We start from the raw sequence: 18,177 nt of genomic DNA on the forward strand, positions 1-18,177 counted from the left end.
TGGGGCAGCTCTGCTCCACACTTCCCCCAGCATGGGCTGTGCAGACACGTGGGGCGGGGAGCAGAGGGGGCAGCAGAGGCACATGAGAGCCGTGAGTCAGAGCCACATGGGGATGGCAGAGGAGTGGACTGAAGGGTCAGAGGCACACAGAGGTTTTGGGGGTTGGGAGTCCCCTGGCAGTCACCTCGGGTAGGGGGTTGAGGATTCTGGGGGTCTCACTGGCAAAGTCCAGCTCCCACCCCAGTGGGGGTGGAGCAGGGAGCTAGGAGCTCTGGAATAGTGGGGATGTGGGTGCTGGGGTTTTGGGGGGAACCAGGCAGGGCAACCCCTTGGTTGGGGGATATAGTGGATATGGTGTGAAGGTTTCTCTAGAGGTAGCTGTTTCATGGAGACTTTGGATCAGGCCCATAAAGCCCATTTTGGCTCCACAGAACTCAATGGGACTTGTGCAGTTGATTCCAATGGCAGCAGTATTGGGCCTACAGAGTGGGGGAAATTCCCCAGTAAGGTTTAATTCGCTCTTCACACCAGCTTTGCTCAGATGCGGCTGTCTGTACACGGGGCCGTGCAGGGGAGAATCACCCAGAGTGTTAGGGTCAAATTCCACCTTGAGTTACTCCCTGTGCAGCCCCTTTGGCTTCTCCAGGAACAATCCTGCGCTGGCAGGAAGATCCTGGGTCTTGTCCACGTGTAACTTCCATGAGTCAGTGGAGTTGCACGGATGTAACTAAGGGCAGAATTTGGCCCTTGTGTCACAGCAACCTCTTGGCTCCATCCTAGTCCTGTAAGAGAGGAATCATTACCATGCAAACCAACCCAGGGTTAGCAGGATAAACTGCTGCACGGCTGCTCCAATTGCTATAAACTCACATACTGAAAAATCCAATGTATGGCTCCTGAGCTAAGTTGCCCTCGGTATGGAAGGGAACAAAAGCGTGTTTCCTCAGAGAGCTGAAACTTTTTAAAAATCATATCTAATGCACTTCACGTGCACAAGAGTAATGAGAAGCATTCGGAAATGGTGTGTGTGTCTGTGTGTGTGACACCTTCTCTGTATTCTTATTACTAGTCACTCCAAGTACCTGGCGGCAGACATGGCCTATCAAAATCCACCTCCACATGCCTGGGGGGGTGGGGGGGGAAGAACTCATGCTTTATGACCAAAAACTTCTCCAATAGTCCTGGGTCTGTCCCTAAAGCATCTCACCCCTCTGCATCATTTTCAAGAATTTCCAAAAAATTGTGTAAGACTGTATTGTAGGAGAACACTGTACAAGTGCCCACTCAGAGGGTAATGGATCTTCATCTACATAGTCACAGTGTGTGAACTAGTTTAGAACTTTCTGAAAAAGCCAGGAGCACCCAAAGAAGTTTAAAAAAACACTGTCATTTTTGCCCACACGGCTGTCACGGATAAGAAACAGAAACCATGAAAAAATGTCTGGCTAACACCTCTGAGAACTTCCCTAGTTCTAGAGAACGGGAGAATTTTTGTGCATTAGCACACACAATGGCAAGAAACACAAACTTTAAAGTGGAACAATATTTCTTGATTCATGATCTTTATTGGACTCCTGCAAAGCTGACACAGAAATGTACATCCAGGATAAACAAGTGTTGCAGATAGATACAGATAATACTGACTTAATAGCTGTGGAATCGTGTAAAACTACAAACCATTTGTAGAGACCCAAACAGTGTCTGAGCTTTCGGAACAGAATGACAATTCCCCTCTGGATCCAAAGATGGTTCCTGAGTTTCCCTGCTGAACTCACAAAGACTGAAAAGGGAGGTTCCCAGACTCCTCCATCTCATGATCCCACATCTCCCCTCCCCTAGGTCCTGGTCCCCTACCTCCTACCTTTCCCCCAAAGGTCAGACCAAGCGTGGAACAAATCCAGCTCCTACTCCTGAGTCTCACCCTCAGGCAGGAGGGCTGGCTTTGACAATCTCTACCTAGTCCCCTACCCCAGATGCTGAAATAAGCTGCTGGAGTCACTGGGGGTGGGGCATGGGATCCCTCTCCCTGGCTGCTGTCCTAGCGAGTGGCAGGGCAGTCAAGCCAGAGCCACCTTGGTGCAATGGCTCCCACTCATCAACCTACCACAGTGATACTCAGACTGCGGCTCGCAAGCTGCAAGTGGCTCTTTGATGTGTCTCCTGTGGCTCTTTGCAGCACATGATATTAAAACACTGGGTGATTTAATTATTAACCAATTTAAGTCATTAACCAATCAGGATGCTTTTACTATATCATTAATCAACAAAGTTATCAACTTGCACTAAGTTATTAACTTATTTGGTGTGAGTATATATATATGTAAACTAAATATTTCCCATCATACTGCTTAAATATGAATAGTATTACAGTAAATGAAACAATGAATTCAAACTCCTGTGGTTCTTTTGGGTAGCGTTCATCCCTAATTTGGCTCCTTATCCACTGAGGTCTGAGTATCACTGACCTACCATATGTACAGCTCAGGTTTTATCTTTTTGACAGCATACAGCTCTGGATGTTTCTCTTCGCTTAGATCGAAACAGTTCACTCTGTGGGGAAAAGCAAGAAAGAAAAGAAGTGTTAATTCTCAATGCAGACACGATCAATTTTTCTCCATGTTCACTGAAGGTAGGATAAGAAGCAATGGGCTTAACCTGCAGCCGGGGACATTTAGGTTAGCGATTAGGAAAAACTTTCCAACTTTAAAAAGCCTGCTCCTAAGTGACCAGAGGCGTTTTGCAAGGGAGTTCTCCAGGTGAAGGAGGAGCGATTATGTGATCCTTGGCGTAAGTTTGTTGTCTGTAGTGTGTGTGTTTGTGGTGTGCTTGCTGCTTGACTGAAATATAACGTGTGGTCTGTTTATTTGGGGGACCGTGGGTTGACCGTTTTTGTGCTGAGCCTAGCAGCCTGCTAGGCAAGGCTGAAAGCTTCTTAACAAGGCTTTGATCCTTAAGCCCTTTAGCACCCATCAACCCTTAACCAGGGGGCAGGGCAACTCAGGAAGACCAAGGCTTTAAAAAGCCCACTCACTCGTAAGTGACCAGAGGTGCTAGTGAACAGGAGTGGCGAACAGGGGAGTTTTGCAAGAGAGTTCTCCAGGGCGAGTGGGGGGAAAGCTAGATAAAGTTAACATTCTTTAAACTTTAAGCTAAAAACACCCCCTGATAAAAACAAAACACCAACAAAGGAATGAGCTTCAGGAGTAAAAAGAGAATGCAGGCAGAAGTCCAGCAACAGAGTGGGGGCTGTCCAGTTTATTGCACCCAATGCAGCATGTATGATTACTTGCCCTATGGACAGGTGGTATATGTGTGCATTCGGTGCAAGAAGCTCCTGGCCCTCAGAGACTGTGTACGGACTTTGGAGACCCAGGTGGCTGAGCTGGAGGAGCTAAGGGAGACAGAGAGGTACACAGATGAGACTTTCCGAGACACAGTAGAATGGTCCCACCCCAGTCTGACAGCCTCTGTGCTGTTGAGGAGGATGAAAGTCTCAGGGAAGGAGAACACCCAACTGGAGCAAAGGGAAATGATCCCACAGTTGGGACCCTCCTTCCAGATGATGACGTGGTATCCTCTCACATGGATGATACCTCTCCAGGGAAGGGAACTCCAGTTATTAGGAAGAGACAGGCATTAGTAATGGGTGATTTGATCATTAGAAACATAGATAGCTGGGTTTGCGATAACCAGGAGAACTGCATGGTGACTTGTCTGCCTGGTGCGAAGGTTGCGGATCTCTCGAGGCATCTAGATAGGCTTATGTGTCGTGCTGGGGAGGAGCCGTGGTCATGGTACATGTAGGTACCAATGATATAGGGAGGAATAGGAGAGACGTCCTGGAGGCCAAATTTAGGCTGCTAGGTAAGAGATTGAAGTCCACAACCTCCATGGTAACATTCTCTGAGATGCTTCCAGTTCCATACGCAGGGCCAGTTAGACAGGCAGAACTGCAGGATCTCAATGCATAGATGAGATGATAGTGTAGGGAAGAGGGGTTTAGATTGGTTAGGAACTGGGGAAACTTTTGGGAAAGGGGGAGACTATACAGGAAGGATGGGCTCCACCTAAACCAAAATGGAACCAGATTGCTGGCACTTAAAATTAAAACGGTCATAGAGCAGTTTTTAAACTAAGGGCTGGGGGAAAGCCGACAGGTGCGGAGGAGCACATGGTGTGGACAGAGACATCCCTTAGGGGAGGATCTATTAATGGAGATTGTCTATGTCCTAGTAAGGAGGAGAGGATGAAAGATGATAAAAATACAGGTAGGATCTGATGAGAAACAGCCAAATGAAAAAAAGTCCCATTCAATTACATCACGTAATGGCAGACAGCTAAAAAGTGACAAGTTTTTAAAAGTGCTTATATACCAATCTAGAAGTCCAAATAATAAGATGGATGACTGCTTCTTGGAGCAGTTAGTCCTGGAACCCACAAGAGGAGAGGCAATTCTTGATTTAGTCCTAATCGGAGCACAGGATCTCATCCAAGAGGTGAATATAGCTGGACTGCTTGGTAATAGTGACCATAATATAATTAAATTTAACATCCCTGTGGTGGGGAAAACACCACAGTAGCCCAACACTGTAGCATTTAATTTCAGAAAGGGGGACTAGACAAAAATGAGGAAGTTAGTGAAACAGAAATTAAAAGGTACAGCACCAAAAGTAAAATCCCTGCAAGCTGCATGGAAACTTTTTAAAGACACCATAATAAAGGCTCAACTTAAATGTGTAGCCCAAATTAAAAAACATAATAAGAGAACCAAAAAAGAGCCACTGTGGCTAAACAACAAAGTAAAAGAAGCAGTGAGGGGCAGAAAGGCATCCTTTAAAAAGTGGAAGTTAAATCCTAGTGAGGAAAATAGAAAGGAGCATAAACTCTGGCAAATGAAGTGTAAAAATATGATTAGGAAGGCCAAAAAAGAATTTGAAGAACAGTTAGCCAAAGGTTCAAAAAGTAATAGCAAAAATGTTAAGTACATCAGAAGCAGGAAGCCCGCTAAACAATCAGTGGGGCCACTGGACAATCGAGATGCTAAAGGAGCACTCAAGGACGATAAGGCCATTGCAGAGACACTAAATGAATTCTTTGCATCTGTCTTCACTGCTGAGGATGTGAGGGAGATTCCCAAACCTGAGCCATTCTTTTTAGGTGACAAATCTGAGGCACTGTCCCAGATTGAGATGTCATTAGAGGAGGTTTTGGAACAAATTGACAAATTAAATAGTAATAAGTCACCAGGACCAGATGGTATTCACGCAAGAGTTCTGAAGGAACTCAAATGCGAAATTGCAGAACTACTAACTGTAGTCTGTAACCTGTCATTTAAATCAGCTTCTGTACCAGATGACTGGAGGATAGCTGATGTGACTCCAATTTTTTAAAAGGGCTCCAGAGATGATATTGGCAATTACAGGCCGGTAAGCCTGACTTCAGTACTGGGCAAGCTGGTTGAAACTATAGTAAAGAACAAAATTGTCAGACACACAGATGAACATATTTTGTTAGGGAAGAGTCAACATGGTTTTTGTAAAGGGAAATCATGCCTCACCAATCTACTAGAATTCTTTGAGGGGGTCAACAAGCATGTGGACGGGGGGATCCATTGGATATAGTGTACTTAGATTTTCAGAAAGCCTTTGACAAGGTCCCTCACCAAAGGCTCTTAAGCAAAGTAAACTGTCATAGGTTAAGAGGGAAGGTCCTCTCATGGATTGGTAACTGGTTAAAAGATAGGAAACAAAGGGTAGAAATAAATTATCAGTTTTCAGAATGGAGAGAGGTATACAGTGGTGTCCCCCAGGGGTCTGTACTGAGACCAGTCCTATTCAACATATTCATAAATGATCTGGAAAAAGAGGTAAACAGCGAGGTGGCAAAATCTGCAGATGATACAAAACTACTCAAGATAGTTAAGTCCCAGGCAGACTGTGAAGAGCTACAAAAGGATCTCTCAAAACTGGGTGACTGGGCAACAAAATAGCAGATGAAATTCAGTGTTGATAAATGCAAAGTAATGCACATTGGAAAACATAATCCCAACTATACATATAAAATGATGGGGTATAAATTAGCTGTTACCACTCAAGAAAGATATCTTGCAGTCACTGTCGATAGTTCTCTGAAAATATCCATTCAATGTGCAGCGGCAGTCAAAAAATTTTGGGCATCATTAAGAAAGGGATAGAATCTGGGGGGAGCAAGGGCTGTTATAGCAGAAATAAGGGAGAGACAAGACAGAACTGGGCATGGAAATCAAATCAGTATCTTAGATGTCTGTATCTAATGCGAGAAGTATGGGGAATAAGTAGGAAAAACTCGAAATGCTAGTAAATAAATACAACTATTACATAGCTGGCATCACGGAGACTTGGTGGGATAATATGCATGACTGGAATATTGGTATAGAAGGATACAGCTTGCTCAGGAAGGACAGGCAGGGAAAAAAGGCAGGAGGTGTTGCCTTATAAATTAAAAATGTATACACTTGAACTGAGGTTGAGATAGAAATAAAAGACAGACTTGTTGAAAGTCTCTGGGTAAATATAAAAGGGGTAAAAACCAAGGGTGATGTCATGGTAGGGGCCTACTACAGACAACCAGACCAGGAAGAAGAGGTGGATGAGGCTTTTTTTAAACAACTAACCAAATCATCCAAAGCTCAGGACTTGGTGGCGATGGGGGACTTTAACTACCCAGACATCTGTTGGGAAAATAACATCGCAGGGCACAGATTATCCAAAGTTCTTGGAATGTATTGGAGACCATTTTTTATTTCAGAAGGTGAAGAAAGCTAGTAGGAGAAGGCTGTTCTAGATTTGATTTTGACAAATAGGGAGGAACTGGTTGAGAATTTGAAAGTGGAAGGCAACTTGGGTGCAAGTGATCATGAAATGGTAGAATTCATGATTCTAAGGAATGGTAGGAGGGAGAACAACACAATAAAGACAGTGGATTTTGAGAAGGCAGACTTTAGCAAACTCAGGGAGTTGGTAGGTAAAATCCCATGGGAAGCAAGTCTAAGGGGAAAAACAATTGAAGACAGTTGACAGTTTTTCAAAGAGACATTATTAAGGGCACAAGAGCAAACTATCCCATTGTGTGGGAAAGATAGGAAGTATGGCAAGAGAACACATATTCAATGATCTAAAACCCAGAAAAGAGTCCTACAAAAAGTGGAAACAAATTACGAAGGATGAATATAAACAAATAACACAAGTATGTAGGGACAAAATTAGAAAAGCCAAAGCACAAAACGAGCTCAAACTAGCTAGGGACATAAAAGGAAACAAGAAAACATTCTACAAATACATTAGAAGCAAAAGAAAGACCAAGGACAGAGTAGGCCCGTTACTCAATGAGGGGGAAAAGACAATAACAGAAAATGTGGAAATGGCAGAGGTGCTTAATGACTTCTTTGTTTCAGTTTTCACCAAGAAGGCTGGTGGCGATTGGATGTCTAACATAGTGAATGCCCGTGAAAATGAGGTAGGATCAGAAGCTAAAATAGGGAAAGAACAAGTCAAAAATTATTTAGACAAGTTACATGTCTTCACATCACCAGGGCCTGATGAAATGCATCCTAGAATACTCAAGGAGCTGACTGAGGAGATATCTGAGCCATTAGCAATTATCTTTGAAAAGTCATGGAAGACGGGAGACATTCCAGAAGAATGGAAAAGAGCAAATATAGTGCCCATCTATAAAAAGGGAAATAAGGACAACCTGGGGAATTACAGACCAGTCAACTTAACTTCTGTACCTGGAAAGCTAATGGAGCAAATAATTAAGCAATCAATTTGCAAACACCTAGACGACAATAAGGTGATAAATAACAGTCAGCATGGATTTATCAAGAACAAATTGTGTCAAACCAACATGACAGCTTTCTTTGACAGTGTAACAAGCCTTGTAGATGGGGGGAAGTGGTAGATGTGGTATATCTGGACTTTAGTAAGGGTTTTGATACTGTCTCGCATGACCTTCTCATAAACAAACTAGGGAAATACAACCTAGATGGAACTACTATAAACTGGGTGCATAACTGGTTGAAAAATCATTCCCAGAGGGTAGTTAACAGTGGTTCACAGTCATGCTGGAAGGGCATATCAAGAGGGGTCCCGTAGGAATCGGTTCTGGGTCCGGTTCTGTTCAATATCTTCATCAATGATTTAGATAATGGCATAGAGAGTAAGTACACTTATAAAGTTTGAAGACGATACCAAGCTGGGAGGGGTTGCAAGTGCTTTGGAGGATAGGATTAAAATTCAAAATGATCTGGAGAAATGGTCTGAAGTAAACAGGATGAAATTCAATAAGGACAAATGCAAAGTACTCCACTTAGGAAGGAACAATCAGTTGTACACATACAAAATGGGAAATGACTGCCTAGGAAGGAGTACTGCGGAAAGAGATCTGGGGGTCACAGTGGATCTCAAGCTAAATATGAATCAACTGTGTAATGCTGTTGCAAAAAAAGAAAGCATAATTTTGGGATGTATTAGCAGGAGTATTGTAAACAAGACACGAGAAGTAGTTCTTCCGCTCTACTCTGTGCTAATTAGGCTTCAACTGGAGTATTGTGTCCAGTTCTGGGTGCCACATTTCAGGAAACATGTGGACAAATTGGAGAAAGTCCAGAGAAGAGCAACAAAAATTATTAAAGGTCTAGAACACATGACCTATGAGGGAAAATTGAAAAAATTGGGTCTCTTTAGTCTGGAGAAGAGAAGACTGGGAGGGGACATGATAACTGTTTTCAAGGATGTAAAAGGTTGTTACGAGGAGGAGGGAGAAAAATTGTTCTTCTTAACCTCCGAGGATAGGACAAGAAGCAATGGACTTAAATTGCAGCAAGGGCAGTTTAGGTTGGACATTAGGAAAAACTTCCTAACTATCACAGTGGTGAAGCACTGGAATAAATTGCCTAGAGAAGCTGTGGAATCTCCATCATTGGGGATTTTTAAGATCAGGTTGGACACACACCTGTCAGGGATGGTCTAGATCAAGGGTCTCAAACACATGGCCCATGGAGTTATTTCCTACAGCCCGCCATAGCTCCCCTTGCCCCCCATCTCCATCCCCCCCCCGAGCGCACTGTGTCTCCTCTCCTCTGCCTACCTCCCAGTGCGTCCCACCGCCAAACAGTTGTTTGGCAGCGCTTAGGATTTTCCAGGAGGGAGGGAGGAGGAGTGGGGCGCTCAGGGGAGGAGGCTGAGAAGAGGTGGAGCCGGGGTGGGGATTTGGGGAAGGGGTTGGAATGGGGGCAGGGAAGGGGTGGGAAGAGGCAGGGCCTCATAGAAGGGATGGAGTGGGGTGGGGCCAGGGACGGGGGGGAGCTTTTGTATCTTGGTATGACAAGGTGTCAGTGATGTGGCCCTCAGGCCAATGTACTAGTCCTCATGTGGCCCTCATGGTGATTTGAGTTTGAGATCCCTGGTCTAGATAATAATTGGACCTGCCTTGAGTGCAGGGGACTGGAGTAGATGGCCTCTCGAGGTCCCTTCCAGTTCTATGATTCTAAGACAGAAAATATCATGTTGCCTCTATATAAATCCATGTAACACCCACATCTTGAATAATGCATGCAGATGTGTCACCCCATCTCAAAAAAGATATATTGGAATTGGAAAAGGTTCATAAAAGGGCAACAAAAATTATTAGGGGTATGGAACGGCTTACATATGAGGACAGATGAATAAGACTGGGACTTTTCAGCTTGGAAAAGAGACGACTAAGTGGGGATATGATTGAGGTCTATAAAACCACGACTGGTGTGGAGAAAGTGAATATGGAACTGTTATTTACTCCTTCCCATAACACAAGAACTAGGGGTCACCAAATCAAATTAATAGGCAGCAGGCAGTTAATAGGCAGCTAAAACAAACAAAAGGAAGTATTTCTTCACACAACACACAGTGAAACTGTGGAACTCCTTGCCAGAGCATGTTGTGAAGGCCAAGACTATAACAGAGTTAAAAAAAGAACTAGATAAATTCATGGAGGACAGGTGCATCAATGGCTATTAGCCAGGATGGGTAGGGATGCTGTCCTTAGCCTCTCTTTGCCAGAAGCTGGGAATGGGCGACAGGGGATGGATCACTTGATGATCACCTGTTCTGTTCATTCCCTCTGGGGCACCTGGCATTGACCACTGTCAGAAGGCAGGATACTGGGCTGGATGGATCTTTGGTCTGATCCAGTATGGCCATTCTCATGTTCTTAACTAGAAGGATACGTAACTCTAGAATAAGCTTCCAAGAGAGGTTGTGGAATCCCCATCATTAGAGGTTTTTAAGAACAGATTGGAAAAACACCTGTCAGGGACGGTCTAAGTTTACTTGGTCCTGGGGCTGAACTTACTATCCTCTCACGGTCCCTGCCAGCCCTACATTTCTATGCTGGCTGACAGTCCGTCTGAGGCGGAGGGCACTGCACACCTTTGGGTTCTTTATGATTACTACTTATTGCGGTAACGCCTAGCATACTGAGCAACATTTTCAAATTTATTTTAGGGGCAGCCTGGCCAAACGAGTGTAGCACGGCGACCCCACACACAAAGTCACAAAACCACTCACTCAAATTGGGCATGGTTAAGCCTGAGAGGCGCTGTGACCCACTGGTCGTCCAGGAACCAATGACAGGTTAATCTGGTGCTGAGCAGAGGTCAGCTACATTACCCGGAATCTTGTGCATCAGCCGTACATGAGCATCAGTGTCTCTCACTCTGTCTCTGAGAGAGAGAGAAAGGCTAATGCACATGTGTGGCTGATGCATATGTAGCTGCAGGAGATAACATTATTAAATTGGGAGTCGGGAGTCTGTTCTTTGTAAGTGGGAGTCTCCCTGACATGCTGGGAAACTTGGTCAGTATGGCTCCTAGGAGCCATTGTCATAGGCTAGGAGCTTATTGTGTTGGGCACTGCACAAACACAGAACACAAAGACAGTCCTTCCCCAAAGAGCTCACAGTCCCAGCTGCCTGCCAGAGCCACCACCCTGCCTGCTGCCTTACCCTTGGGGAAGGGGAGGAGAAGCGCTGGTGCAGTCTGTGCCTGGTCTGCTTCCCCCACACCCCACTCACGCTGTACCACTGTAATGTGAATACTCGCTACGGTGGTGGAAGGGGTTTTTCCATCAGTGTAGTAAATCCACCTCCTGGTAGCTAGGTCAATGGAAGAATTCTATCCTGGGACTTAGGTTTGCTTAACTATGTCTCTCAGGGATGTGATTTTTTCTCACCCCTGAGCAATTTAGATAGATCAGCCTAAGTTTCAGGTGGAAGCCAGGCCTCACTGCTATCTGTATCTTTAAAACATTTGGGCTGGGTGTTTGTGCGGATTATAAATGGCACTTTCGTACTTTTCTTTGGGTCTTTCACTCTTCTTTTCTCTCTCTCTTTTGTCTGTCTGTTAGTCTTTGTCCTGGGATCAGTCGTGATAATGGTTGTAAATTATCTGAGTACAGGCGGGTTCCATTAATTAAATTGTGAAAGAATCCCAGACTTCTGTTTTCAGTCTTTCCCACTGAATAAAATAACATGCCATTCTAATATGACAAACTGCTGCCTTTTGTATGCCCTGAACACCACTGTGTTATTCAGCTTTTCAAACAGTAAACTGCAGCCTTTCTCCAAAGCAGTGGGAAAAGAATAACAGCCAGTTCTTGGGTTAGGGGGCATGGAAAGAAACACTGTGATTCAAGTAAAAAAAAGTCCTTACTCATGACCCGGAGTTAACACGAACAAATTAAAGGGACCCAGCAGTAACTTACAAGAAGTTCCGAAGATCACAGCTTACAAACCTCAGGCCACCACACAGCACCATCGCTCTTGGATCTCCCGCATTCAGATCGGCTATGATGTCATAACTCCACAATCTGCAGGAACCAAATATAGACCATGAGGAAACAATGCTTATTTTTACACCATTCACTGCTGTCAGTGGTGTCTAAAAGGAGATTCTTTACCCGGACATGCACAGATAAATCATAATGCTCCCATTGGCACGACAGGCCCCTGAGGGAATTCCTTTCCACGTGCACCTGTTGTGTCAGTTACGGTATATTCTGCATGCAAACGTCCAGCTGAATTTAAGGGAAAGGTAAACCTTGGGAGTCCACTTCTAATGGGTTTGAGAATTCTAGCAACTTGCTGTAATGAGCTGCTGGTTCATTACTGGATACTCCCATCTTCTAGAACAAGCTGGAGCGAAAGGCGTGGTTCATGGATGATGTACATGGGCACTAAATATGCCTTGAATATATTAGGATTATTAACCACTATGATCACATCTCATTTCCAAACCAAGAGTCGATGAATGCTTTCCCCATCCTAACACAGAAAAACTTGCTGACAGCTACCTCAGTTTACCCCAAAAGAGTGCCTATTCCAATTCTAACTTAATCATAGAATATCATAGAATATCAGGGTTGGAAGGGACCCCAGAAGGTCATCTAGTCCAACCCCCAAACTTCTAGAACTTCTAGAAACCAGGACAATAGAAGGCCAATATTCCATTTTCAAGGTGTCAGATTGGCTTTCTATAGAAAGCCAGATACATTGAAACTAAACTCTGAACTCTCCCAGGGATAAAACGGGAATGTTTACAAAAATTTCCTTCACTTTGCCTAAGTTTATAGATACCTTTGTCAATTTCTTTAAGCGAATGTAAGTCAACTGGGGAACACAGAAAACATTTTATAAATTTACAGATGAATGAAATTGCTTTTTCGGTGTAGCTAAAGAGGTCCACCCAAAGATTAAACACGTTTATAGGAAAGAGCATGTAAAGCATGACATGTTAACTATGGGACACAATCAAATCATAGTGAGGTAGATCAGAGATAAGACTGGACACTGTAAATTTAAACTGGTTAGATCCACTGCTTGATCTACTTGAAATGAAGGTTCCATAAGTCAAACTTCCTGAAATACTAAGACTCCAAAATGAATTTTCACCCCAATTACAAACTGCACTTTTGTCTGCCTTCTGAATCAGATACAGTCTCCCTCTACATGTGGATAATCTGTTTTATTCCTTTTTTTTTGTCTTTTATTCCACTGTAAGTCCCAAAAGCTATTAAATAAAATGTGCCAGACATAATAGAAAAAAACAACAAGGAGTCCTTGTGGCACCTTAGAGACTAACAAATTTATTTGGGCATAAGCTTTCGTGGGCTACAACCCACTTCATCAGATGTATGAAGTAAAAAATACAGGAGCAGGTATAAATACATGAAAGGATGGGGGGTTTCTTTACCAAGTGTGAGGTCAGTCTAACAAGATAAATCAATTAACAGCAGGATAGCAAGGGAGGAAAATTAACTTTTGAAGTGGTAAGAGAGTGGCCCATTACAGACAGTTGACACAAAGGTGTGAGTAACAATAGGGGGAAATTAGTATTGGGGAAATTACGTTTAGGTTTGTAATGACCCAACCACTCCCAGTCTCTATTCAGGCCTAATCTGATGGTATCCAGTTTGCAAATTAATTCCAGTTCTGCAGCTTCACAGAAGCTTTGTTAGTCTCTAAGGTGCCACAAGGACTCCTTGTTGTTTTTGGTGATACAGACTAACACGGCTACCACTGAGACCAGACATAATAGAGAATATACAAAACACGTCTACTCAGTTCAGAGGAATTGTAAAAGATGTTTGTTTTTCTTTTGACTGGTTGTTGCACTCTGAAATACTGTGATGAAACCACTCTGAAATACTGATATGAATATTACAGCCTGAGAAAAAGTTATTGACAGGGCTAAGCATCTGACGTGTGTGTAGCTTGGGAATATTAACAGAACTGCTTAGCAAAGGCAATTTTCATTAACAATGTGGGTCAATATAGAAAACGATCTTTGAAATTAATGAAACTTAAATATCCTCTGATGAGAAAGGAATCACGAACTTTATTAGACACCGTCACCAGCTACTGGACACAAGTACCAAAGAAACTGGAGCAGCAGAAACCTGATGCCTATTGGCAAGTGTCAAATAGGAAGAGAAGAGGGCAGACCCCTCCAACAACCCCTGGAAAGGGTCTAAAACCTAAGGACCAGCTCAGAGGCTGCTTGATCCATTAAATGTGATCAGACCTTCATGACTCTTCAAGTGAGCTAAAGCTTATGCTCAAATAAATTTGTTAGTCTCTAAGGTGCCACAAGTCCTCCTTTTCTTTTCACCATGAACAGCACTCCTCTCCTGCAAGGGTTACCGGGGTTAAGAAGAGATTGCAGTTCTCTTTGATTTATGCAAATTAAGGACACCTCTATACTTTCAACTTGATGCTGGTTTTGCGTATCCACCTCAGCTGATGGGCAATACCTTCACCTGTTGCGCTATCAGATCGTACTGATAATGCCTTTGTTATCCTGCAATCAAGTTAATGTTGCCTTGTTGATTTCCAGCCACACAAGGACAGCACTGTTTTGAAACAAGTGCTCTGCATTCAGGTCAGACATCCAATGAGTCACTGCTCCCGCCCCACTGTTCTTTATGCATTCTGGAAATTTTCAATGCTCTGCACCGTGGGATTCCTACTGGAAGACAATGGCATCTTGGGGCTTGGAGACAAACTGAATAATTCCCATGATTCCTCCTGTTTCGTCCCATCATCCTCCTTGTTTCTGTGAGCCTGAGCCATTTTCAAAGCAAGCGCTGTCAGGCAGCAAGGAGGAAACATTGGCATGCTCTGTGGTCCTCGGGGTGAGAAGTATAAACAGGCTGCTGAAAACATATCTACAGTCGTGCAATGACTTCAGAACCTGGCCCTGTCCTCAGCTGCACTTGGTGCTGCTGAGGAGACTTGGAGGAGAAGTTTGCTGTAACCGACCTTTCTGCTCCCTGATCCTGGGGCAAAGTTGGGGCCTAAACAGCTTCCAATCTAACTTCCAGGAACCTCAGGACTGCCCTAAGTTACCTCAGCTGCTGTGCTGGCCTAGGGTCTGCTGAGGCACCTTGAACTCTGCCCCCGCCCTCCTCCCCTAATATATGACTCCATACCGCACATGCCCTACGCTAAGGGCGGGAGACAGAGTTGGCTATACCAGCTTTGCACCACCGGAGAATTATCCCGAGTCAGGGGGATCCTTGGCTGTCCCTTTAGGGCAGCTGCCCAGTTGCTTTCCCTGCTCAACAAAGGTCGAGGCCAGAGCCCACTAGGTTGTTCAATTGTTTAACTAGTAAAATACAAGCAGTGAACGCATTGGTGGGTCTCTGTTCTTTGCCTGGGGAGCAGAGTGGGCCTGGTCCATGGCTGGGTTCCATGCCCTGTAGGACATTGTGCTCCTGGTATAAAGAGTAACTCACAGCATTGAAATGTTAACAGGCACTGACTTTACTTACCCTAGTTTCTGCAGTTTACAGTTTGGATGTTTCAGCCCCTCACACAGCTGCTGCACTCCTGAAGCCCCCAATGAGTGGCCCCCTATATTTAGCTCTGCCAGGGTCTGGTTGGTGCTGAGAGCAGAGGCGAGATCCCCACAACAAGCTGCTGTGAGCTCACAGAGAGACAAACTGCAGGAGACAGACATTTATAGAAAGCAGAACGACTTGTTTATGCCCCATTCTTTGCATTTCATAGAATCATAGAATATCAGGGTTGGAAAGGACCTAAGAAGGTCATCTTGTCCAACCCCCTGCTCAAAGCAGGACCAATCCCCAATTTTTGCCCCAGATCCCTAAATGGCCCCCTCAAGGATTGAACTCACAAGCTTGGGTTTAGCAGGCCAATGCTCAAACCACTGAGCTATCCCTCCCCTCCTTGATACCGGTGTTTATCGCTAAGTGATTTTAGTTCAGAGAGAAATATTAATTTTAAATAATAAACACAGCTATAGAAAGCTTTAAAATAAATAATTACATCAAGAACAACAACAGAAACTATGTTCTAAGAACTTTAAGGCTGCAAAGTCAACCATACAAAACCATAGGGAATGCTAGACTTAGGGTTCCCCTGCAACCTAAATTCAGCCCCCTTGTTTGTTTGCATTATGACACAATCTATAGTTACACGACCCCCCTGCAGTTTTTTCTATAGCTCCTTGCCTGATCCAGCAGACAGGGCAGATGGTGCACTCTAAAGGAGCAGCCATGCAAAATTTCTTTTTACCTGCAACATTCACTTTGTGGTCCCAGACCTTAATTCTGTACCAAATACAGAAATATGAATTTCCTCCTGGGCCTCTCTCTGGTGCTCTCACCATAGTATCCGAGCACTTTACAAACACTAATGGATTATTTATCTTCACAACACTCCAGGACAACAGGTGGTATCAGCATCCTCACTTTCTAGGCGGGGAGCTGAGGTACAGAGAGATTAAGCTAAAAAAATGTTCATTAGTTCTGGGTACTCGAGACCCCCTAGACCCTGGTCTTCCAGAGTCCTTAACGTTTTAATAGCACATTGCATGTTCGAAGCACAGCTCCAGACAGCCTCCATTGCAGTCATGAGTGCTCAACATTTCTGCAAATAAGGCCCCAGGCATCTCAGTTTGGCACCCAGAAAGTGGCTAACTGTGAACATTTTGGTTTAGGTGATTTGCCTAGCACCGCACAGACACTCCATGGCAGAGGCAGGGAGCAGACTCCAGGGCAGCATTCAGCTGCCTTAATCCTTCTTTCTCTTCCTGTAATACCCAGCCTCATTCACTGCCCGCCTTCTGACTTCTGCAACAGGGGAGGCAATGGTCCTACAGACAACGGCTTCATTCACTGCACAACCCTGATTCATCCGCAGAGTTCAGTCCACTGCTGTTCACTGACTTCCTTCCACAGGACCTCTGCCTCACAGCATGAAAGCATAGCATTAAAGACTGCATCATAATGTACACGCACGGGGTGGGGGAGGGTGTCAAATTAGTTTTTCATGGGCAACCTAAAGTCTGAGGATTTCCTCATTTAAATGTTTGACTTAGCAACGGTAACATTCTTTTAACAGGTTTAATGTAATTTTCTAATAAAAAAAACAACAACAACAATCCTGAACACTGTAAATCCATTACATGGAATCATAATTGACCCCCAAGCTGGGCCTTCAGCAGTGTTCTCACCTTTAGAACACAGCTCAGAACGCTATCACTTGAGCCTACAAACTAACTGGTAACAGTAGTAGGCTGCTATCCTCTATGTGGATCGGGCACTAGAGGGATTAAACCCACTGGCAAAGCATGTGTCTCACAGCTATTGCAGGGTATGTCTACATAGCAAAAAACAAAACAAACAAAACAAAACAAAAAAGTGTGTTTTAACTCAGGTTAGCTGCCCCAGGTTAAAACAGAAGTGAAAACACGGCAACTCCGCTTTTAATTTAGGTTAGCACCTTAATTAAAATGTATAGGGGAGCCTGGGCTTTAACGTGAGCTACTAACAGGAGTTAGAAGCCATGTCTTCACTGCTATTTTAACCTGAGTTAGCTAATGCCGGGTAGCTAACCCAAGAAAAGGACACAGGTTTTTGTGTGCACACGCAGTGTAGACATACCCTGAGACTCAAGCCGGTGGGAGCAGTTGCAGAAGCACTGGGCAGGAAGGGGGTTAACTGGCGCCCGGTGAGGGCCACCCCTCTCCCACAGCACCCTGGACTCAGAACTGCGCATGGAGGATGCACCCCTTGGGAGGCACTAGTACCCATGCAGCATCCTCCCTTGCCTCACCATGTGGTCTTGGGGGAAAACTGCAGGGAGGTGCAGACATAGCTGGGCCAGGCTTTTGGATACTGATGAGGTCAGAGCGTTTTCTAAAGTTCTGAATAGGAATTTGCTCATCTGTGCTGTAAATTCCCCCTTCCTCCATTCCCCTCAGCATGCCTGTCCCACCAGCTCAGACTCCCCTTACGCTCCCTCACACGCAGTGGAGAGCTGGAGCCCGTTCGCACCCGTTCGCTAGAACTGGTTGTTAAATTTAGAAGCCCTTTTAGAACCGGTTGTTCCGCGAGGGAGAACCGGTTCTAAAAGGGCTTCTAAGTTTAACCGGCCAAAAGTGGCGCCTTGGGCGCCGGCTCCATGGGTGCTCCAGCCCTAGAGCACCCAAGGGGAAAATTTGGTGGGTGCAGAGCACCCACCGGCAGCTCCCCCACCCCATCCCCGGCCCCAGCTCACCTCTGCTCCGCCTCCTCCCCTGAACGTGCCGCCCCTTCCCCGCTTCTCCGCCCCGCCCCCCGGCTTCCCGCGAATCAGCTG

At 44.8% G+C, this 18,177-nt stretch overlaps 1 protein-coding gene across 2 annotated transcripts in view; it reads right to left on the reverse strand.

Annotated features, from left to right (window-relative positions):
- Positions 1-1,545: 1,545 nt before the first annotated feature.
- Positions 1,546-18,177, reverse strand: part of LOC140912512 (NACHT, LRR and PYD domains-containing protein 3-like) — a 65,403-nt gene continuing 48,771 nt past the window's right edge. Inside the window, exons 10-12 of one of the 2 annotated variants that reach the window (XM_073347003.1) lie at positions 15,345-15,515; positions 11,808-11,882; positions 1,546-2,550 (exon numbers count right to left, since the gene is read on the reverse strand). In XM_073347003.1, the coding sequence (XP_073203104.1) occupies positions 2,466-2,550; positions 11,808-11,882; positions 15,345-15,515 (331 nt within the window). In that variant the 3' untranslated portion in view covers positions 1,546-2,465. Of the gene's footprint in view, positions 2,551-11,777; positions 11,883-15,344; positions 15,516-18,177 lie in introns of both variants that reach the window. The other variant, XM_073347002.1, reaches the window with a different exon arrangement.

The sequence above is a fragment of the Lepidochelys kempii genome, chromosome 6, assembly GCF_965140265.1.
Source record: "Lepidochelys kempii isolate rLepKem1 chromosome 6, rLepKem1.hap2, whole genome shotgun sequence".
Classification (NCBI taxonomy): domain Eukaryota; kingdom Metazoa; phylum Chordata; order Testudines; family Cheloniidae; genus Lepidochelys; species Lepidochelys kempii.